Source organism: Aythya marila (genome assembly GCF_965140915.1).
Source record: "Aythya marila genome assembly, chromosome: 1".
Classification (NCBI taxonomy): Eukaryota; Metazoa; Chordata; class Aves; order Anseriformes; family Anatidae; genus Aythya; species Aythya marila.
In genome coordinates, this window is record NC_139042.1 from 55,279,928 (window position 1) to 55,304,657 (window position 24,730).

At 34.5% G+C, this 24,730-nt stretch overlaps 1 protein-coding gene across 7 annotated transcripts in view; it reads right to left on the minus strand.

Annotated features, from left to right (window-relative positions):
* The window catches only part of DOCK9 (dedicator of cytokinesis 9), a 126,306-nt gene that overhangs the window by 17,929 nt on the left and 83,647 nt on the right, over positions 1 to 24,730 (minus strand). For 3 of the 7 annotated variants that reach the window (XM_082767091.1, XM_082767096.1, XM_082767090.1), the window contains exons 31-43: positions 22,223 to 22,401; positions 21,306 to 21,422; positions 19,951 to 20,071; positions 18,952 to 19,085; positions 15,749 to 15,863; positions 14,030 to 14,096; positions 11,623 to 11,670; positions 9,650 to 9,786; positions 4,277 to 4,392; positions 2,498 to 2,635; positions 2,017 to 2,199; positions 1,200 to 1,313; positions 854 to 1,069 (exon numbers count right to left, since the gene is read on the minus strand). In XM_082767091.1, coding sequence (XP_082623217.1) covers positions 854 to 1,069; positions 1,200 to 1,313; positions 2,017 to 2,199; positions 2,498 to 2,635; positions 4,277 to 4,392; positions 9,650 to 9,786; positions 11,623 to 11,670; positions 14,030 to 14,096; positions 15,749 to 15,863; positions 18,952 to 19,085; positions 19,951 to 20,071; positions 21,306 to 21,422; positions 22,223 to 22,401 — 1,685 coding nt within the window. Of the gene's footprint in view, positions 1 to 853; positions 1,070 to 1,199; positions 1,314 to 2,016; positions 2,200 to 2,497; positions 2,636 to 4,276; positions 4,393 to 9,080; positions 9,125 to 9,196; positions 9,294 to 9,649; positions 9,787 to 11,622; positions 11,671 to 14,029; positions 14,097 to 15,748; positions 15,864 to 18,124; positions 18,299 to 18,951; positions 19,086 to 19,950; positions 20,072 to 21,305; positions 21,423 to 22,222; positions 22,402 to 24,730 lie in introns of those variants that run through there. The other 4 variants (XM_082767095.1, XM_082767092.1, XM_082767094.1 and 1 more) reach the window with 4 other exon arrangements.

A 24,730-nucleotide genomic window follows, 5' to 3' on the forward strand; every position in this document is an offset into this window, starting at 1 on the left:
TGGGCAAGGATTTTGTGTTTTTAATGAAAAAATAGTCCTTTTTTAGGTCTGTTTTTAAAAAGAACTTTCCTTCTGAAAGTTCTGAGCTGGAGACATTTCCATCAAAATACAAACTATTAACAGTAGTGTATGTGTCTTATGCATTGTTACCATACAGAATAAAAAGTACAGTACTAAAACATGAGTAAGATATTATTTCTTGGAGGTATTTACTTGCTTACATGATGATAAGGGTAATAGACATATTTATGAAATTCAGATTGAATAAACTTCCAGAAAGAGATGATATTAATTCTCTATGCTGATCCAATAAACGAATCAAGACAAAAATCCCCTCTTCCACCTCTCCCCTTTGCTGTAATTAAATCTTTTAACAGCCTACTGAAAACGGAGAGCTTTCTTTTTTCTAGCAACAAAATTGTTATTCATCAATTTTAAGAACATTGGAAGGTGTTTTTTTTTTAGTAAGCACTCTGGAAGAGAATCAAGATAATTCTTAAATCAACTGGAAAGGAATTCAGGGTGTAACTAAGTGTTTAGTTAACTGATAACAGAAGGATATGTTTAAGTAGATAGTCTGATTCTTTCATGGTTTATATTAAGCTTTCCTGATTTAGTAGCAAATCAGCTGTATTATTTAAACATATGCCTTACATTAATAATCAATAATGACTTACAGATGTATTTGTGTAGCACAAAATCTTATCAGCCATTGAAGTTAATCTACTAACAATTCAAAATTAATTAAAATCCATACAGGATAATAATCCTTTCACACTAACAATTACAGTACTTTTGATGTCAAGAGAATTAATCTTACTAAGAAGCTAAAAACAGTCCAATCTTCTCTTACCTCTGAAAGATCCCCGTTTTTAACATGGATCCTTGCCATGCTGTCTAACCATGTCTTCCTTAGTTCAGGTGTACTAGCGTAAGACTTCGCCAAGCTGTATTGGAGGTCTACAAGCATTTCTGGATCGTTCTCATGCTCCTTCATCTGAGCTGTAGCCATTAGTACTGTACGAATCCGTTTTGTTAAATCCTTAACATCAGAAGGGAATGTGGTGTGCTAAAACATGGAAAGTTAGGTTAACTTTTATTATTTGCATCATAGAAGAAGTTGAAATGTAATTGTGAAAGACACTGAGAAAGTTTTAAAGCAGCCTTTCTATAGCATAGAAAGAAGGATAAAACCAAACCTTAATAATTCTGTCATGATTGGCACAATTATTGATGATGGAAAGGGACTGCTGAAATCTGGTTCCTCCAATTCCAACAACATCAGCAATCAACTGGCTTACTGAAATAATAACCTTGACACAAACAGAAGTCTAGTTAGTGTATATTTAATGAAATACCCTTGCAATGTACCTTTGAAGCAATTACATAGGAAGGTTTGTTCTTTTTAATTGAAAGATAATTTCTTGAAGTTAAATGGTATTTGATAGACTTTTTGTTTCCCCCAAAATTATTTGTATGTAACAAGGGAAAGAAAAAACAGGCTTGTATAAATTTCATGCACAAACATCCTCTGGTCTACAGACTGACTGCTAGATAAACTCACTAAAGGTCATGAAAGTAGTAAACTATTGTTCCCTGCTTCATCAAAATCATTTTATTTCCATGTAATTCTGTTTTACTAAAATAACATTTCTAGGTTTTAGGACTTATAGGTGCTTGTTGCTTCATTCATTTCTTCCTCAGACACAACATGCTATGCTACTTAATCAAAATAACATCTAAGTACCACAACATTTGCTATTCACAAGTAATAATTATTTTCTACAAAACACAAGGCCATTGAATTGTTTTGAATTATTGCCTTGTACTGAACATACTTCTACTTCCATCTTCATTTTCTTGGAATAGCACCAGCCTTGCTTGAATAACATGTGATTTCTTTTATGTCTTTATGTGACAGGACTTTGCACACTAACATGCAACTGTACACCTACAAGTACAGGCCACATGACATTTAAAAACACAAATAAAGAAAAATAAAGAAATTATACTTACTTGCAGATGTGTCCTAACAAAAGATTTCTTCCCTGTGTAATCAAAATTATTTCTCATTAAGAAATACAGTAACTGTGAAGCTTCAGTCCGAATGGAACTCAATTTTGAATTACAGTATTTCAGAATCTCATAGCACAGGGCAGAACACATATCAGCTCTACCTTCATAAAACGTAGAAGGAAACTGAAGAAAAGGAAGAAAAATAAGTTATTCATTAACACAAACTCTAGTTCTTGACAAAATAAGCATATCAAGAAAAATATATTAGTATTTTTAAACAATGGAAAAAACAGCTCTAATAGTTCAAACAAAATGATTTTTACAGCAATTCAAAGAATAATAATTTCATGTTTTTGGGATTATGTCTGTCCTCATTTACTAATTTAAATTTGGAGTTTTTAATTCTTAAGCTTCTTGATAGTATATTGTTAGCTAAAGAACTGGATAAGTACATGAAGATTAATTACTTAAAACTTCTTACCTTAAAAATAAGTGCCCTTAAAGCAATGAAGACGTTTTTCAATGCTGTTTCAGACTGATTCTTTTGAAGGAAGCAGAGGTACACATCAAATACTTTTTTCATCAGTGGATTATGCCCATGATCAGTCAGCAGTTGATTCTTTAAATTAAAAGAGAGAACTTAGGATTTTTGTATTGTACATTTACATTTTAAGAACATACACAAATCATCCAGGAAAGTAATAAAAAAAATCATATAGTATTCTGAGATGTTTAATAAGACAATCATATCTGAGCTTTAATTTGATGTTTCTAACATTTCACTAATCCTGTTTACAAAGAAAGCATTGACTTCTGAATAGACTTATAGAACACAATGTGTTTGTTTTTTTTTTTGTGTGTGTTTTTTTTTTTTTTTTAAACAGTTGTTAGTTACATTAGTTAACAGCTTTAAGAGGCACATGCAAAGAATTAACTCACTTTGGTTACACTTGGCTTCAGCAGCTCAAATAGTAGAATTTTCCCATAGCAGTACCTCCTACTACAGGGCTCTTAAAATGAAAATATTAGTTTTCAACGTTGAGACAGATAAGACCCTGAAAAGCTCATTCTAAGGCACGCAATACACATGGTTACTCTTGATTTCTGAATCATCAACAAATGCCTTCCTAAGGGATCTCAGCATAGCCCTTGGCATTTTGGGTGTCCAATATTATAAGAACAAAGGAGGTGATCCTACAATAAAAGCCATGCTGAGAACCAGTCTGATAACATGACTAACAGACTAGAAAAAACTCAGTGTGCTCTCAAACTTTGCGGATGAATACATATAAATGCTTTCAGGAGACCAAAAATCCCCAACGCTATGCAAGGAAGATACAGGCAGGGTTGTATTTTAGAGGAAGCTGGACATAAATGGTTGGATATAAGCCAATCAATATACTTAGTCATTGGGGAAAAAAAGTATGTCCTGAAACAGAATCCAGATGACCCAAACCTATACAGCTAACTGCAAGTCCTAAACAATGCTAGGCTTACTACTTGCAGATTTATAGCAAAACATTTAAATGTTTTCTAACAAATTCCTATCTTATGAGGAAATTGACATAACATCTTTTCTTCAGATGTCCCAGCATCAGAGGTAGGTAGTTCACTAAAACACCCTCAAGCAGTAGGAATTCACACAGAATCAGTTAAATGTCTACCAAGAAACAGACATAATTTGTGATTTCCCTGTTGTAATAGTAACAGAGATATGAGCCTTACTAGAGAAAGATGACACTAAATAGAAAAAGTTGTCTGGCCTTCTATGTAATATGCTGATTATTCCCACAAGAAGCAGATTGGTATTACATGTACTTTAGTGTAGTTCATTGAACAGCAGCTCCTGATCCTCTTACCTGTAATTGCTATTTGTTAATGAGTGACTTTGTATAAGAAGAGGCTAAGTTCAATATAAAAGTTTGAGTGTATCCAAATATCCATTATGGTCTTGACAAAGAACAGACCATTTTACCACTCATTCAGTAAACACTAAGATTTCTAGAAATATTTAGAAAGTTAGAAAAGCTACTTTCTCATCCTAACAGAATATTGTTGATCAGTAAGGAATCTCTGTACACATATAGCTGAAGCCAAAGCATCTTGCAGTGACACATTTTTAGCTGTCACATGACACAACGATGAAATACAACAAATAGCACTATATAACAGTATTTAAAATAAAATTTTAAAAACAATTTTAAAATATTTGTTCTGAAATACAATTATAGGAAATGTTAACATCAAGTCAAGAACAAACCTTAAAAGCCATTGTGAATAATGATAGAGTATCCAGAATTGTAAGGCAAACTTCGGTGGCAATATTTGCTTCAAGTAAAGACTGGTGAAGAACATCTGCATCTGAATGGCCATAGCCTACAGAAATTTCAAATGAAGTGTAAGTGCTTAGTATACTTATTTATATGTTTCATATTTCCAAAAGACTTGCTGAACTAGAAGATTAACAAGTAAAAAGCCTGACGAGTTAATACTCAATACAGAAAAATATTTCATATGCATTTAAGTATTTGTCAAATATGCATATAATTATTCTAGCATAATTTGCAGAAGATTATAAAAATACATGAAGTATGAATATCAGCAACAGAAGCATTAAATAGCAATGAAAACATTAAAGTGTCTGATATTTCATATATGTATGCATATACAGGTGTATATTTATATAAATATATATACTTTATGTATATATATATATACACATACATATATTCCTAAAATAAATACTATGGTAGCATGGGGTTACAGATGAAAATATGTATTGGCAATTTAGTGATGTTATAATGATCTCAAAGTCAATCATTATAAAAATACAAAACACCAAGAGTTGAAGGAATACAGTCATGCACTTATACGCAGTTTAAGACTGAATGACTGAAGTCATTCTGCTCTGTAGCAATACCATGCAATAACTCCATATTTAAACAAAAAATGCTTTTATGTTTTTAATTCTGTATTGCACACAAATAATTTAAAAAATATATCATGCTTCAGCACTGCTTAAAATATGTTGTTTATGTTCCCTAATATTGATCTTTCAGAACTAGATTGCAAATGAGTTCTGCTTGCTTTACACAAATTTGGCCTGGACCACATTGATGTATTAGATTTACAGCCAACTTAGCATCACTAAATCAATGAGAAGCATGATGTGAACTTGTTGAGACTAAGAAAGGAAGAGAAGAAATGACATTCTTTTATGCTGACACCCGTCCATTTCTTTCTGTACCCTCTTGCTTCCCTAGCTGAAGTATGCATGCATACCTGTATACAGATTTTTTTTTTCTCTTCTCTTATTCAGACTAAGCAGACCTAATCACACTAAGCAGACTTACTGCAATATGTAGGTTAAAAGGAAAAGTCATGTTTTGAAACCTGTATCCGTTTTTAAGAATGAAATTATGAAGCAAAAACTCAAAACGAGAATACAAAATGAAATGAAGGGTAAAAAAAAAAAAAAAAAAAAAAAAAAAAGGTCTGTAGAATCTCCATTTTTTTTCCTGCTTTATAGCTTTCCTAAACATTGAAAGAAAGCCAGAATAACCACTAGTTTCTGTGGGTTTATACACGCTCTCTGTTCAGAAGTATACATTTCTGTCCTATCTACATTCTCTTTGCCTCCACCTCTTTCTTTTCCCATGTATTTACTTTATGGCTTCAACCCAATTACCTCTGTAATGACAGAAAGGAACAACCAGTATTTGGAAGCAAGTTTTAGCACAACAGCCATTTGCCAACATTTTCCTGTTAGTAAGTACATTCTTATCCTTCAAGAAATTCAAAGCAAGATGCCTTTTCATAGCAGTCACCTTTGTGTGACCAGAAATCTTGTTGCTTCCATAATGTTGAAGACATGAAGAGATAATCACTATTTTGAAAACTGCACTGAAGACAGGAGAAATATTCTTTAAAGAGATAATTTGTTTGCTCTTTGAGATTCAAAGTTATTTTAAATCCTACGTTCCAATTTGGTTCCAATTTTCAGGAAGGGTAAGAAAGACGACTCTGGTAATTACAGGCCTGTCAATCTCACTTCAGTGCCTGGTAAAACTACAGAGAAAATTAGCCTGGGAATTATTGAAAAACACTTGAAAGATAACACAGTCATTGGTCATAGCCAACATGGGTTCACAAAAGAAAAGTCCTGTTTAAGGAAATTTATGACAAGGTTACCCATCTAGCTGGCCATGGTAAACCAATATATGTGATTTTTCTTATTTTACTCTAGGAAAGCTTTCAACATTGTCTTTCATGATGCCGTTCTGGACAAAGTGTCCCACGTGCAGCTAGACAAATGCACCATACAATGTGTGAACAATTGGCTGACAAGTTGGGCTCAAAGGTTTACAGTAAAAGGGGTTACACCAGGCTGGCAGCCAGTCACTAGTAGGGGTTCCACTATGCTCCATTTTACAGCCAGTTTTCTTCAAAGTTATTATAAAATACCTGGATGCAGGACTCAAACACATACTAAGTTTGCAGATGATACTAAATTACAAGGAGCTATTGACTCCCTCAAGGGCAGAGAGGCCTTGCAGAGAGATCTTAACTGTTTAGAGTGCTGGACAATTGCCAGCTGCATGAGGTTCATCAAGAGCAAGTGCTGGATTCTGCACCTGGGACAAGGCAACCCTGGCTAAACATGCAGACTGGGAAAGAGAGGCTGGAAAGCAGCCCCATGGAAAGGGATCTGGGGGTTCTGGTTCATTTTGTTGTTGACGTGAGCCAGTGTGCCCTGGCAGCCAAAAGGACTAAAAGTACATATCCTGAGGTGCATCAGGCACTTAGCTAGTTGAAGCTAGTTGGGCTTGCTCTGAGCTTGTATGACTCCACCTTGGGTATCGTGTGCAGTTTTGGGTGCCACAATATAAGACATAAATCTATCCAAAGGAGGGCTACAAAGATGAAGTGTCTAAAGGGGAAGCTGTATAAGGAGCAGCTGAAGTCACTTGGTTTGTTCGGCCTGGAGAAGAGGAGACAGGGGAGGCCTCATGGCGGCCTGCAGCTCCCTCAGGAGGGGAGTGGAGGGGCAGGCGCTGAGCTCTGCTCTCTGGGGACAGCGACAGGACCCGAGGGAACGGCATGGAGCTGGGACAGGGGAGGGTCAGGCTGGGGGTTAGGGAAAGGGTCTGCACCCAGAGGGTGGTCAGGCACTGAGACAGGCCGCCCAGGGCAGTGGTCACAGCACCGAGCCTGCTGGAGTTCAAGCAGCACAATGCTCTCAAGGCATATGGTTTGATTTCTGGAGGGTCCTGTGCAGATCCAGGAGTGGGACTCAATGATCCTTGTGGGTTCCTTCCAGCTCAGGATATTCTACAGTTCTAAGTAAAAACTGTAACCAATGGACAGATTTCAAACATTTTTTTTTCTCATAAATAATTTAGAATAAAGAAATAAGTCTGTTTGATTACACTGCACTATTACTAGAGGGAAATTTTGGGCAGTATGCAAACAAAGTAACACTCAGCTGGGCTTAGCTAAAAGACTGACTTACTACATATGATATGGACATCTGCATGGACATGCATATGAACATGTATTTAAAACCAACTACAAACACTAAAAATTGAGTAATCTTTAATGACTATGAACTTGATGACGATCATGTGCTGCTATTATAGAATCAGGGTTTATCTCTGTGTACATTTGTGTGTCACTTCTGCCATACTGAGCTTCCCTCTCTCCTCCAGCCCCAATGATACACATATAGATACAACTTTTTTGTTTATACTGGAATACTTCTGAAATTTCAATGAAAAACTTAATTTCTTTCACATCTAGGCACAAAACTATACTGAAATTCCTCAGAGGTCTGAAATATTTATACCATGATATCAGTTCTTTTCCGTTGTTAATCAATTAGAAAAGAACAGATTAACTAGGTTTAGAAGTTACATTTATAGACAACTTTACTTGTTTCTAAAATCATGATCCTTTACCAAGATAGCAACTATTTTCACCAGATACATTCTGTCACATAGTACCAATACAGAATATATAAAAGATCTAGTAAAGTTCTTAAGACTACCCTAGATACAGCATAAAGTCAAAGTGCCAAGTACACAAAACTAGAAGTCAGACAACAAGACCAAAGTTATAAAAATCAATTTCACATTTGACATGGTTTCTATAGCAGCATGTTTTCACCTTACAAAACCACGGCCAATACAAATTGTAATATCCTAATGTTTATTAAATTTCCTACATTAAAAACACTATTATCACATTACTCAAAGTCAGGTGAATGAAACTTCTTTGTGTAATTTGAAGGAATTATCATAGAAGAACAAAGCTCATTTTTATATAAGCATGCATTAATTAAAATCTTTCAGCTCACTGTCCTTAAAAATCAGAATGTCTGCCCAGAAGCAGACATTTCCCAGAGAGTTATTTATTTATTTTTAAATCAGTCTCTCTACAGAGTACTTCACCATGCTGAATATATAGTTGCACAGTGTAAAAGCTTTCTTTTGTGTATCAAAAAACATGTAAAAATTTACTGCAGCGGTATCTGCTGATACATCACCAGCAGACTGCTTCCATGAAAAAAAATTGCGCAACTATATAGTTTTCTGCAACGTTTAATTCAAAGAATTGCATTTTTTTTATATTTAAAAAAAATACGAGAATGTATTTATAAACAGAAGGTTGTTTTTGTTGTTTTTTACTTTTAGTTTTCCACTAGACTGCATGGTAAGTCTTATGCAATTAGGTTAACTGTTGCTTTATATTACAGATAATGAGCTAAAAGGTTTTAAGTATCCGTAGAGGGCAGTTAGATATGCTTTAGGAAATAAATGAGTTTAGTAACGTACAGTTAAGTCAAAAACTGCTTTACTGCACACAATTCTTTTCAGTCCCAGTGTTGCATTTTACTGGGTTAGTCAACCAGTTTCATTGCTTTTGAAGCTGAAGATTGCAAAATGGTGCTTCAGAATACTTTACGTACTTGCAATTTAAGAGCAGCATATTTAAAAAGATAGGACATAAGCAGATTTCAATACAGCAGTCTTATAGAAGCTGACTTCAACCTGATTAAGTCTTACCATTGTCTACAGAAATTCCAAGAACACTTGATATCTTTCTCACACTGAAAACAGAAAAATCACTTCATTATTGGACGCTTTTTTACTTCCAGACAAACTAAATCACGGGCTTCACATTCTCCGTAGAAACTCTAAGAAGCTTATTTCTCTTTAGGAGATGTCAAAACATGGAGATATGGTCAAAGTGCAAATTTTTACTTTTAGATTAAACATCTGTAAGATCAAGATGGAAAAAAATGAAGCCTAATGAAGCAAATAGAAGAAAAAATAAAGCTTAATGAAGTAAATTCTGTAACTATGTGCAGCACAAAGTAGATGTGCCTGTAATTGAAAAAAAAAAAAAGTACAATTTGGAAATATACTGTAGTTAACCATGCTCCATGTTATGGCATCAGCCAGCAGTGATTGTTTTATCATAAAGGAGGGAACAGACCATCGACTGATTCCAGTTATTCGTTTGACCTAGAACAATAAAAGTTATTGAAAAGCACTGGTGTGGCTCTAGGACCTGTCTCTGGTGTTGTGGTACTGGTTGAGGATGATGAATGTTACCATGTCATGAGACTTACTGTGGTTAAAAGTGAGAGAGTTATCCAGGCTGCTCAGCTGCTGCAATCTGGCATGCATCATTCCTGTTCTGTTACGGGAAACAGGCAATGTCTGAGATTTTCGATCATGAACTATGGATCCCAACCCCTCCTGGTTCCTGCAAGATGGGTGAAATGGGATAGAAGCAAAAGTTAGACATGTCAACCTGCAGCAAGATAGGAAGTGTTAGTTAAGCAGCTACAGCACAAGAAGTTTTCTAGGAGGAATCACAATGTGACCTATTTAATGTTTTACTTATAAAACAAAAATAGGTAGCTTGAAAAAAGCATCATAGCAAACTTTTTCTTAAAATCCTCAAAGCACGACAGCAAAAGTGCACAAGCAGTCACTCTGGAAATGTTAAATTTACTTCAGAGCTCTTGTGAACAAATATTTGAGAATATGAAGATTCTGAAAATATTCAGAACCCCAAAACAAATCCTCTATTTTGATTGTAAAAAATTTAGGAAAGGGTTAGAAGGACACACAGTGGTAAAATTAGGAGGCATACATGCAACAGGGAAGCAGAAATTAGCTGAGGTATTATCATGGACATCTTACCCAAGCAGGAAGGGAGAAGAGCCATATACTTTGTTAAACTTGCAGCAATCAAGTGAAGAAAACAGAAAAGTAATCTGTGTTAGCAATCAGTACAGGCTAACTTCCTATTGTGTACCACCACCAGAGCTGATGAAAAATGAAAACCAGTGCTTGAATAATTGACTCCCTGTTCCCATTCATTCGGTGTCATTTGGCGTCTTTTAAGAGTACGTGCATTGATTGTGATATACTTTAGCGTAACAACAATGTGAAAGACTAGAAAGCTACAGTAACTGTAGAAATTCAATACCCCTGCAGAACACAAGACAATTCTACAGCTTAAATCTTTTTAGCAAAACATGCAGTACACAGACTAAGCAATCAGTAAACAAAAAGGAAGCGCAGTAGTCTTCTCTAAAAACCAGTCAAAAGAATTAGTTTAAAGCATTTTTCACAAGAGGGCTAAACTTTACAGACTCCTGTAAATCCACAGAATTTGAAGTACATTAACGCACAAAGGTTACAATCAAAACATTAAGAAAGCCACTGATTTATATATTTTTTGATTATTTTTTAAGGTGTGTGAACACAGATCTTTTTCTGAAAAAAATCCAGGAAGGTAATCATGTTTGTTGTTTGTAGAAGCAGATTCACATACTATTATATCTAAATTAAAACCTAAAAAGCTAACATTTTAGAATACATTACCATCCAATGTCAGCAACAACTTTCTCACCAAGTTCAAAAAGGGCCAGTATTTCAATGCCATAAATTTAATTATAAGCGCCACCATGTCAATCACAGTGTGAAGTCTAAATGGATTGCTATATTTTACTCTATTAATAAAGTATTTTGCATTAAAAACACATTAATGCAAAGATATTCAAATAATTTAGTACATGTTTCTGAGATTTTCTCCTAAATAGACATCCATGGGAGCACACAGGTATCTAGCAGTACTTTGGACATTGAACTGAAAAACAGCAGAACTGGAATGTCCACCACTCACCTTTCAGTGAAATCACTATGTATTAAATTTCTAAAACATTTCAACTGACATGGTTTTATGGCCAAGTGAATAAACAAAACATTAAAATAAATAATAAAACTTCTTCTCCAAAGACATTATTTCAATGAACAAAAGCAGCTGTAAAAAGATAGTATGAAGGGCAAGTAAACTTTAAAGTAGTTTACTATTAACTCAACACACAATGTTCTGAAACAGATACCAGACTTTCAGAGAGGATACAGAATTATTAATACTAACCAGTTACTTCAAAATTATGTATCATTTTACAATAACTTTTTTACTCCCACACACTAGTGTACACATTATTATTCCTAATGTACACACTAGCGTACACACTATTATTCTTAGTGGACAAGCCAGCTAAATTAAAATTCCACACAGTACCTGGCTATGTATCTTTTTCCCATGTACTGGAACTGATGTAAGCACACTCTGCAGAGAACACAAAATGTCAGAGAAACACTTAAAACAATATGTTATAAATTTATATGTACATTGGAATTATTTAACTATTATTTTCATTTAACTTCAAACTCTTATGTCATAAAAATTAGTTTCTCCCACTCCTGAAATTCCTTTCCAAACCTCAAGCCAAGACAAATGTTCAAAGCAGACACAGCTGCTTTGAAATCAATTATGGTTGTTGTTGTGGTCAAATTGGGATTAACATCAAAGACACGTAAGGCTGCCTCAAGCACACCTATCTCAAGTTATCTGCATCAAAACACCTAGTGGGAGTCTAACAGTGCCAAGCTAGAAGGGCAAACTGTGAAAAAACAGAGCACATAAGAAAAACAAACATTGAGTTGAGTGCTTCATAGAATAACAGAATGGCTGAGGTTGGAAGGCACCTCTGGAGGCCATCTGATTAAACCCCTTGCTCAAACTGGGCCACCCAGAGCAGGTTGCCCAGGACCATGTCCAGGCAGCTTTTGAAGATCTCCAAAGGAGGAGACTCCACAGCCACTCTGGGCAATTTGTACCAGCGCCCACAGATTCACCCATAGGGTAAGGAAGTGCTTCCTGATGTTTACACAGAACATCTTGTGCTCCAGTTTTGTATGGATTCATCTTGTATAGACTCTTAATATTTATAGGGAAGTAATGTTTAGTGTCAATTATTACAAACAAGATCCCATTTTGTGAAATGATGTTCACAGTTGCAGGTAATTTACAAATGAACAGAAATGTAACATGTAAAGAATAGAGAAAAAAACAATAACCAGGTATTACATATATATGGATATATGCACATTTTGAAAAATGTGAATAAGGGTTCAAAACAAAATGTATGCCGTCCAGCCTAAGTTTCCTTGGTAACAGGTTATTTCATTGTTATTTTATTTTTATTTTATTTATTCCCCATTTTTTAAGGCCTCTAGATTCCAGGACATTGGCAACAGGGTTTCTGACAAAACTATTTTCTAAATGGAATCTTCTTTTACAAAAATAAGAAGATAAAGACATACCCTAAAAGACATTTTTTGACATTAAAAAAAATCTACACCTAAACGTGTATTTTTAAGAACCAAAATACTACTAGTTCAGATCCAGTGAGAAGGTTGAGAGTATAACCTAATTTGTCAGGCCTATCTTTCTCTACAACTATCTGAAAGGAGGTTGCAGCAAGGAAGGTGTAGGGCCCTTCTCAGGTGCCAAATGATAGGATGTGAGGAAAGTGCCTCAAGTTGTGCTGGGGAGGATTATATTAGGTATCAGGAAGAATTTCTTCATGTAGAGTGTGGTCAGCATTGTAACAGGCTGCCCAGGGAGGTGCTGGAGTCCCCATCCCCAGAGACATTTAAGAGATGTGTGGATGTGGCACTTTGGACCTCATGATCCTGAAGGCCTTCTCCAACCTAAATGATTCTAACATGGGAATTTTATTTTGTATTACTTAAACTGCTATTGTGATAGAAATCTCCTCTGCTAATTGGTAATTTGAGATTACTGATTTAATTACAAACCAATCCTATCCAGCCCTTAAATAAGAGACCACTAAGGGCACAATACTGTTCACCGATTTGGCACAGTTTCCACCTCTTGCTTCAATCTACTACATATGCTCATTTACTTGCTCTGTTCTGTTTCTGGTACAATCAATATAATACCAGATGTATTCAATGGATGAATTAAAATACTGTCTGATATATATTTCTAAAATAAACTGAGTATCACATTCCATAACACAATTAGCTACTGGCACTACAATGACTGGGCCTGGACTATGGAAACTCACTTCAGTGAAACCAAGCATGCAGAAAGACTTCTGTGTTGTCTCACTTCAAGCAGACAGCACCTTCCTTGCTTTCTGTTTATGTATCAGTTAATTCTCATGAACAAATAATACTAAATATGGATAGGGCTGCAGTGTAGCAGTTGATAACAAATAATGAATTCATCATACATCTTTTTGTTCGCAGTATACTGGAAGACTCAAGAGGAAGGCTAGGAGGACAGTTCACATTCACTTTTTTTCTGAAATGAAACGATTCAGTCAAGTCAACAAGAGAGCCTCTGATCATTTTATATGAGCACAACGATATTCTGAGTACTACGCCCTATTTAGGAACTTCCTGAGATCACTTCTGCATAGCCTAACTCCAGAACTATTATGGAATCAGACAGACGTGCAATTATGCACACCAAATCAAGGATTTATAAACCAGGACTGAAAAGGCATTCCTTTTCAAATAAAGAAAGTATAACATGCATACATTTATATTCACACTCAAGACTTTAACACATTGTGAAATGTATGATTTTATGATAAAATCAACAACAATCTTACTCTGTAATAGTGAAAAAGTCCATTAGTTCAGATTTTGTAGCCTTGTTCCAATATGTAAACAATGCATCTAGGAAAATGAAAAATATAAGCAAGACAAAGTCAGTAAGCACAAAAAAGTATTAAATAGAAGCTCTAAGCTTTCAAATAATGAGGATTTACAGAATCTAAAAATGGCTTGTGGGGTTACAAATGATGATTACTATTTGAAGTTTTCCTTGAAGCTGATTATAGAATTGCATGTAAATTCTGTGAATTTCTGCAATATGCTTTTAATGAATCCATAATATTCCCATATATTTTCATATTTTAGAGAGTGATAATTGTGTAGTCAATGGTGACTACAGAGTTCCAAAAAAAATACGACTTAAGAAAATGTTGGGCTATTATTCCTATAATCTGCTTCTTTATAGATTGGCCTCAACATTTTATTTTATTTTATTTTTATTAAAAGTTATGATTTCTTCCTTTGTAATTTATATTTTTTTTCAGCTTTGTTTGGGTTCTATGGTAGCCATAGATTAGTCAGCAAATCAAAGTTACACACACAGATTTTTAAAAAATGGCTATGCATTTTTTAAGAAGTTTGTAGTTGCATAGCCAAGTGCCAAAATTTTGGCAAAGTGCCAAGTGCCATTCTTGCCAAAAATGTTCAAAATTAGCTAATGAGTTCAAAGTTATTACAAAGATGCGTGACAAAGATTATTTGACACTTGCTCTTTTCCAGAAGAATCACAACCACAAAACAAATAAAAAAGACTTTGAGCTTCCCAGAAATTATGAATCATTTTAATATATTATTTCAAAGTATAAATTAGTGAAAAAGGGTATTTTTTATTATTATTTTTAGTTGAAAAACATAAAATATCTATGTAATTACATGAAAATCTAACAGTGTGACTGGATATTAAGTACTTATTAACCTTTCAATTCTCATTCTTGATTTAATGGCGTAATAAATGAGAGTTCAAATAGCAGTATATAAGCTTGATTTTTAGAAATTAACATAAAACAGGCACACAATTACTACTGACATTTTATTCTTTTTTTTTAAAAACAAAATGGACAACAATTCTCCCCCCATATATATATATATATAAATATAAAAAATATTATATATATTATATATATATATATATATGTATTATATATATATATATATATATATATATATATATAAAAATAAAGGATAGGCATGATTTTAATGTTAAAGATTTGCCATTCATGCAGTATTTCTATGGCTACAGATCCTCCTCCTCCAGGATAGCACAATTCTTTCAGAAATTTCAGTGTTTACTACCCCAAACATCCCTGGAGAATGCAAGCACTAATGCTTCCACTCCAGAAATTGAAACATACACTGTGATCAGATTATTTGGTTCTCTTGTCATACAGGAAGTTCTGCAGAAGGGACAACTCATCTAGCCCTAAACTCTTTGACCAATGAAGTGTTTTTGGCTTCCATTTGCCAAATCAGATTCTACTATCAAACACAAGCATACACTTGCTTACCCAGTCTTGTAGCCTCATGGTTTTCAGGAATAATGAATATTTAATGGCTACAAGCCTTCAGTGAGCTTCAAGGTTGATCAATCACACAAACAAGGCACAACATGATGCCTCTGCCTAAAAAATTCCGCTGACTTTTAAAGGGTATTTAAGTCACATGCGTAAATCTAAGGCATCATCTCAGACTTATGAAAAATAGGTGGCATTACCTACCTTCTGACATGCTTCTTAAGATATGAAGAAAACACATGAGCAGACTCTTGATTTCTGCTTGGTCAAGTTTGTCGTATCGAACAACAGAACTTCCTAACGTGCTGCTCTGTTGGTTCTGAAGAGAAAACAGACGTATTCTGTCTGAAAAGTTCTTAAACTGATAATGAACTAAAATGTTTTGAATTGCTTTATTAATTCCTGCAACAGAAAAAGGATCTCAGAATGAAGACAAAAATGTTTTATGTAGAGACAGGTCACTAAAACACACATTGCACACACAAAGTATACAAAATTAAACCTCTTTACCTTCGGTTTTATTTCCTTCTCTGTATATTTTTTTTCCCCCAGAAAGACGAGTAAGAGGAAAAGTTACCTGACTGACTTTAAGTCAAGTTAATTATAGATAGATACCACATTGTAGAAATCAGGCATGCCCTTTTTTTTTTTTTTTTGGTTTACTTTAAAAATACATGCTACTGTACATACATGTATATGCCTCTTTGCTTTTGAAGAGATTATGTTGAACTGTAGGCAGAGCCTCCACTAAATTACTTCTATTTAAAGATGGAAGAATCCCAGGGGATTTTTGTATGGGAATTACATGTATTCTGAAAGACCAGCTACTGATAAGTAACTCGCCCTTGCCTCAAGAAAACTTCCAGCTTCAAAACCTAGTTAATCAGCAATATTCAACATTGAAAAAAATCTGTCCAAAAAGAAAAGGAAAATCATGACTTTCAAAATAGGTATCACAGAAAGAGCTACTAAAAAGAAAAAATAAAACTGTGAGAATATAGAAACAGAGCTTTAGGCAGTATCTTGTTTGTAAAAGAATCATTTCCACACAATCAAGCATTATAAAATCCTAAGTCTGAAGCTTTTACAGATGTGCTATATAAACGTTTGCTTAAAGGTTATATTATGCCCTTTTTAGTGCCTAACCCTCACTTACAATATGAGGCCACTTATCCAAATGGAAGATGAACCAGGCGTTTAGCCAGTTTTCCAGAAAGTTAACATTCTAGTATAATTGATCTGTGCAACAGTTTCTACAAAGAAGTTTAATCACCTTGGCCTCATTATCTTTTAAGGACACATATACCAGTTTAGGAGAAAATCATTTATATCAAAATTAGTAAAACAAAAATGAAAATAAAAACAGTCTTAAGGGATAAAAGCACTTGGTTTCACAAACAAAGCAAGAACTGTTGATACTCCAAGGGTAGAACAACCCTTCTCACAGTACACGCATCAAATGACTACTAAACCCTTCAGCATATTGCAAAAAAGGACAGAATCACCGTCCTAGAACAGATCTGTGCAGTCTGTTATAATCTAGTCATTGAATGGATATGCAGTGGCATGTGAAACTATATTTAATATTGTAATTTAGGAGGAAATGGACACCTACACGAACCTGACTACTGCAAATTCTAAAGACCTCATAAACTGTTAATCTTTGAAGTATCTCTGGTAAATGAGGAAGTGCTACTATACAGTTCTATGGATATTGAAATAGAGCAGGCAATCAAAAGGTAGAAGAGTGGAAACTGAATTTGAATTTGATATTGTTCAGAGATAAAACTCCCCCTGAAACAGTTGAAAATGTAAACGAATAAAACTAGGACTACAGCTACTCATTTATTTTTTTTTAAATAATCTCACTAGCATATGAAATATGTACATGTTAAAATAAAAATAGCTATACTTTAGCAAATCATGTTTCCACAAGCATTGCTCTGCAGGCTGTTCTGAAACAAAATTAGAACAAAACCATGGCTCTTCAGTAATGATATCAAACAATCAGAAAAAAATGAAGATACGTGTAGTGAACAACTAGTCTACTAGAAAGAGTTTGAGTTTGAAAAGCAATAAATAAGAAGCCAGCATTAAGTATTATTTAGGGAAAATATTAACAGCATGCAAAACATAAATCTTGTACTACCTAAATTGTCAGACCAGAGTATAATTTTCAAAGGATGGTGACTCCTTTGAAAGCTCTTTTGCTTAGTAAAAACACTACACATTAGCAATTAACAATAAGAAAACTAAGTAATAGATGACAGAATTGCCATTTAGCAACAGCATATGTCCAAGATATTTATTTACTTGGTCACTGTCAAAAAAACTTTTTAGTCCTATTTGTATTAAGTATCATAAAACTCAAACTCTGCTGATATTTAAGCTGATTGAATATTTCTGGTATAATCAAATCATGTACATGAACTATCACAGGTTTGCCATTTAATGGTATTTTATATGGTGGCTTTGCACAGATTTGCCTTCAGATTCAACTGTTGCAAAGAAGTGGCAAAACTGTTGATCACACACTTCACTCAGAAGCTTAAATATACCAAGCACAAAAAAAAGAAATACTTCGTGTAACTGAAGAGGGAAAGCAGCATGCATAATTTTCTCTGGTAAAACTGGAATTGTCAGAAGTGAAAAATCCATAGTAACACGGTATTTCTTTGCAGGGTGAGAATTTTCTTCTTCTTCTCCATTAGGACGCATAGCATGAGCAGAGTGCCTTCTGAGAAGCTTCTCTCTCTGCCACACGAAGGCATGTCAGAGTCAAGGGGAAAAAGTTAACATGTTGTGTCATGCACAACAAGATCTAAGAAAATGAAAGTGATCAGCATCAATACAAGCTCTAGAAAGACATGACTGAATGATTCATAGCTACTGCAGCCAAAATTCCTACTTTGTAACAAGTTGAATGTGCAATGATTTAGAAGAGTTAAACATAAGAGAAGTTACCTAAAGAATGCATGGCAATTGATTTTAAAAGATTCAATTTAAAATACTATGTGTACTGTGTGTAGAATAGAGTGAAGATCTCCACAAAAATCAAAGAAGTTCTCCAAACCAGAATTCAGTTCTCTCAAGCAAAATTTAATACACTTCACCTACTGCATTTACCTAGCAAAATGAAACTACAACCACTTGCTAAATTGAAAAATCTGATTGCATTTTCTGCAAAACAGCTTAATAAATGCAATGCTAGAAGAGCTCATGACACCTGTTCTGGGAAAAAAAAAAAAAAAAAAAAGTAAAATACTGCTCTGCAGTCATTCTAGAAACCCCAGTAGAGATTACCAAAGTTAACTTGAAATTTTAGCAATACGCTTCTGTGGCTTTTTTGTTGTTGTTGTTATTATGTTTGGAGGTGTGTGCGCTTGTTTTTGTGTTTGTCTTTTTACCTTGTCAAGGGAATTGCTTTTGTCACTGTGTCTTTCAGGAAGACTGTTTCCTGAGTCTGTACTTATAAGAGAGCCTCTTGAGTCAGCATTCCTCACACAATTAATATTTGGAGTTGATGTGGTGTACGGGGAAGCTAAACAAAACAAAACAATATAAAAATCTCAGATGATACATATACTGAAAAAGTCATTCCATAGTCAGACTTCTAAACCCACCATATATGCATATATTTCTTAAGAAGGCAAACATGCATTTAAACAGTTACGTTTAGGACCTGAGGGAATGTCTTGAAGCTGCAACAGGGGAGATTCAGACTGGATATCAGGAAAAGGTTCTTCACTAAGAGGGTGGTCAAACACTGGAACAGGCTCCCCATGGAAGTGGTCACGGCATCAAGCCTGTCAGAGTTCAAGAAGCATTTGGACAATGCCCTCAGACACATGGTCTGATTTTCTGGGTGATCCTTTGGGGACCCAGGGTTGGTCTTGATGAACCTTGTGGGTCATTTCCAACTCATATATTCTATGATTCTACATACTTTTAATGAAGATGAGCTTATTCTATATTTTCAGTAGTGTATGTACATATCTACACACACTTGCAGATTTATGTAGAAATACATGCACACTCGTATGTAAAAACATCATTTTATCATTTACACATCCATGGATTACGGTGCTCTTGCCGTGACTAATGCTATTCTTGCCTCCTATTTCTCTGCAACAAGACAACAACTATCAACTTTGATGGGAGGGAGGGGGGAACAGCTCTCTCCAGGAAATAGGTTTACTTTCAAATAGAAAAACAAAACAAAACAAAAATCCCCAAAGAAAGATCTCATTTGCAGTCTGAATTCTGGATCTAACAGAATAGCTGATTGCATTACAGTTCTGTACAAGTGACAACCAAATACAGAATCAAAAAGCAGCCAAATCTACACACAGAACGATTACTTTTAGTAACAAAAGAAAAATATGTTTCTGTTTTTAAGCACTTACCAATGCCAGAGATAACACCAAAGAGATCTTTAGGAAGGTTGTTATCCAATGTGTTTACTGATTTTTGTGGTGTTACTAGTTGATTAGCAGTTGGCAAATTAAGTGCATCATCCTTTGCACTCTGCTTGGAAAAAAAAAAAAAAAAGAAAACGTGATTGTTTTCCAAAATGGGTTTAGTTAGTAATACGTATTTTACCTTCTAGTGCAAAATTTGCTATATATTTCTTTCTTATTTAATTGCTATTGGCTATGCTCAAAAGCATAGAATGAGACGTTCAGGCTTTTGAACAAGTCTGAGATAGCCTCAAAGTTAAAATACCTCAGCAAAAATTGAAAATACGAATATTCCGTACTGTTTTAAACAATGTAATACAGATATTGTCCAAACACCCAGACTACCTTTACTTCAAACTTCCAAACATTCCTATTAGAAGGGTACTGTGAGTTCCTTTCTTAATCATCAAATGGAACACAGCAAAATATGGAAAAAAAATAGATTTGTTTAATCATTAAATCTTGATTCAATTACTGTATGAGACTACTATATCAATATACTCCTTCATAAATTCCCTTTGAATTCGTTCTCCTCTAATCGTCTTATACTACAGCTGTTCCAAAAGCATTTTTCTTTAAGGCTAAAAACTCTAATTTCTAGAGAATTAACTAAATTTATTTCTGGTCTGTATATGTCAGTATTGGACTGAACTGGAAAACTGGAGTTACAAAAAAAAACAACAACCACCACACCTCCATCTACCACCAACATCCAGTTTTTCTGCTGAACAGCACAGCAGCTAATGAATCCGTCATGACTTTATCAAACAACTAATTATCTGCGTTAGATGTTGGGGGAGTATTCTCTTACATGAGCATGAAGTACGTACAAGTGTCTCCAGTACCTCCACAAGAGTAGAGGCAAACTGTTTATACAGATTGTCAGGGAAACTGAGAAGAAGTGTAATTTCTGAGTAAGAAAAGATACCATGATTTAATTAGTCTTATCCTACAATAAGTTTATCAAAATAATAGATATAAAAGGAAGGCAATGAAATTGCCAAAACAACTGTTGTTTTTCTTTTGTTGTTGCTGTATGGTGTTTGTTTCGTTTGTTTTCTGCTCTAACTGTAATGTTCCTGCACCTTCTTTTTAGGTATAAACCTTAGCTGGACCAGAGAAACAGCAGCCAGAACCATGAAAGGTAACCAAGCTTTTAATATAGTATAAAGCAACCCAACAAACTCACAGAATTCTGAAACTTAAAATCTGTATCAGAAACATGTGATGTTTTATATACTCATTACCAATAAATTATGATAAAAAATAATTCAGAATACCAGCTCGAAACGGTCACTCACATTGCTTGAAGGATTAACAGGAAATGGAGACACATCTTTAACATTGATCCGCTGAACATTTTCTATAAGCAGTCCGAAGAGTGGCAAGTACATTGTGGCTATTCTTGCTTGATGGCTCTAAATTGAGTTGTAGAGTTCATTATCAAATTACAGATTTGATTTGTAATCAAAGATCATTTTTAACACTATTCCTTAATTGCAAAAAAAGAAGCATTTAACAAATGTTTGTTATGACAGAGACCAAATTCCTAAGTTCCTAAGTGCCAAAAGCCATGGTCACCACTACTTCATTATAACTCAAAGAAGGTCAACAAATTTTCTTTACTGTTTCAATATAATGTAGAAAAAAATCTAAATTAATGTGATTTCAGCTAGGACTAGCAAAGTAAATTAACTTTACATTAGCTTGATAAATTCATAGTGGGATCTTAATATTTAATGGCTTCTTCACAGCACAGATGAATCCATGTTTTAAAACAAGAAGTCCAGGAAAAACATCACTCAAAATTTACTGTTATGACTTGTAGCTTTCTGATACTCACTTCATTAATAATAGATGACAGAAGGACAGCTCCCTAATAGTAACAGCTAATGTTTAATGAAAATAAGAGCTTTAAAAACAGTTTGTAAAGAATATAAGCACAATAGTTAAGTTACACTGTACCAAAAATTTAACAAACACATGTAAAGTATGCTAAAAAAAGGTACATTGTGCTCTTATTTGGTAAAAATAAATAAATAAATAAATAAATCAGGTTTACATACTGAATTTGATACAATTGTCATAACTATTTTCATCACAGACACAACCTGAGTAGAAATAGTATGGCTGCAAATTAATAAATTTTTGTGAAAGAACACTCTTACATGTGTGCACACAATATTATTTTGTGCTACTAACATAGAAATACACTTACCCTGGAAGCGTATCTGTCATCAAAAGAATGCTTTATCATCAAATTCTTGAGCACACTAATAGCAATCTGCCGTACTTCTCGGAACTCCTGTAATGCATTTCCCACCTCCCTTAGAAGCAGTCCCACTAAGAAGTGATTCTTACAGAACTCATCCGTTAGTGAATAATCCAGGTGAAGGTCTGCAGGTAAAGAAGGTCTATGTTAGAAATGGCATTATTTAAACTAATTTATCAATTCACATAAGGCTGAACAGTAGTATTTCCAAGGTTATTGGCAGTCATACATATTCATATTCAAACATTCATAAATATAATCATAAATATTCGTATATGTATGTATGTATGTCACATTAATGCATAATTATGCAATTATTAAACAGTAATGTATATTCAATCAACAGAAGCTGGAAAAATATAAATATTTGAAAATATATATTTTTAAATCACATATTTTAAAAATACTGTCCAATATTCAAAAAGTCTTCCTAATAAAATTGACATGGATCGTACCTTATAGCTTCATATTCAACTTTCAAATCTATATTTATGCACTGAAATGGCATGTGGTGCATAAAGGTTATGCACATCCTATATTTCAGAAACTTAGTTGTATGGCAGAAAGAGGTTTTAGGTTTTGGTCTGTAGTTCAGTCCCAGGTTAGTAAACTTGAAGGATTGCAAGCAAAACATGGGTTTTACAAGTTTTAGATTTTTGTGCTGCAGTTTTAAGTTCCTTCTTCATTATCTTCCACGTGTCTATTACAAACATAGACTATAAAGCCTGCTAACAACTGATCTTAGTTAATTCATCATTTCTAAGAAAATAATCCTCAAAATTTGCAATGGATAATAAGTGTAATGAAGAGACTGTATTTGCATCACACATGCCCAATTTAAACAATTTCGTCTCATTTTATCAGCACACAAAAGGGCAAAGATATGTAAACAAAATAACTGAAATCCACATAAATTAGAAGTACATTGTAATAAAGTAATTTAATCAGATGTAGCAAAAAAAAGTTACTATATATTTGAGAAACGTTTACGTATTCAGTGTTAATTGCACTAGAAATGGGATTAAAGAACATTTTAACATCTGTACTTTAACCATTACAATAAGATTTTATCTCACAACATATTTCATATCTCTTAGTAACTATAAATCTATGCTAAGCCACACAGACACACACAGAAACACACATCTGACACAAAGTCAAACTGCTCCCCTTTAGGAGTATTTTATGTACTAAAAATAATCCACTTAATTTATGTAGTAGATACACAATAATTTAAGAGAAACTTTAGCTTTAAAATCTCACTTATTAGAATGTATATATTTTTAAAATATCAACAGAGAAGCTTTTTAAGAATTTCTCACATTCGCTTTCATTGCTCAATAGAACAGTAAAAGACAGATACTAATCTGAAAGCACTTTCATTTTTTGAAGCCCTCCCACTACAGGAATGCATGAAATCAGAAAGAAGCAGAGATACAATGGCACAAACTTGCTCTCTTGTCAACTGAGATCTCCTACTTGGGACACCAAGACAGGGCCAGAAACATTTCCAATAAAGGTCTTCTTTCCTAGCTGAACCCCTAGTTCACCAGTGAGCAGGATTTTACACTGTTCTTTACTGTGTAATCAGAAACACTATTTTTTTCTATTTTTGCTATTCTTTGAGGAATAAAAGGAAAAAGTCAAAGACAAGCAAAAGCTCTATGCAGTTCTCTAGCTCTTATTCGCAAATCTTGTTCTATCCCCTTGACGAAAGCTTTAACTCGCTATACTCAAATTTACTAAGCCAATATTTCAGGAAAAAAAATAATCCACAAAAATTAAATTTTAGTCGGGTTTGCTTGTTATCTGTAAAAGCACTTTCCTCGTTTCTGCTTCAGGTTGTTTGGTACAGTTCAATGCTTGGAAAGCAATCCGTGAGATGGAAGCAAGAACAAGGTACAAAGGAGGAATGGTCACCTACAAAGGGATAGTGCCAGGAAAGCCAAAACTTGTCTACAGCTGAAACTGGTACCAGACTGCAGTGGTGTGGGATCCCCCCTCGCCAGGCCACTCTGTGATCTCAAGATAAACTAATGTTATGTTCTTGGCATTGTTACAAGTGCAGTTAGTTGGGACAGTTAGGCACTCCTTAACTGTACCTGCAATTCCTGCTACCTGGATACCAGAACCACACGATCTGGAAGGTAATAGATTGTACAGTTGGTTGGCAACACAAGAATTACCCAACCTGAATTGTGGCCAGGATGGAAAAACACTGACTACAGCCAACCATCTGACAGTCCTATAAATACCAGTCCTAAGCAAAGAGCCCTTCTGAGCTCTCCAGAACCAGAGCGGGCTGTGACCTAGGATCTCCCTGTGGTGGGACACCTCTCAGGGCAAGACTCCTCGAGGTTCAGTGATCGTCCGCTGAATATGCCAACGCAGAGGAGGGTGAGTAATTCACCAAAAGAGGAGAAGTTTTTGAGCACACAACTGAGTGTAGTAATT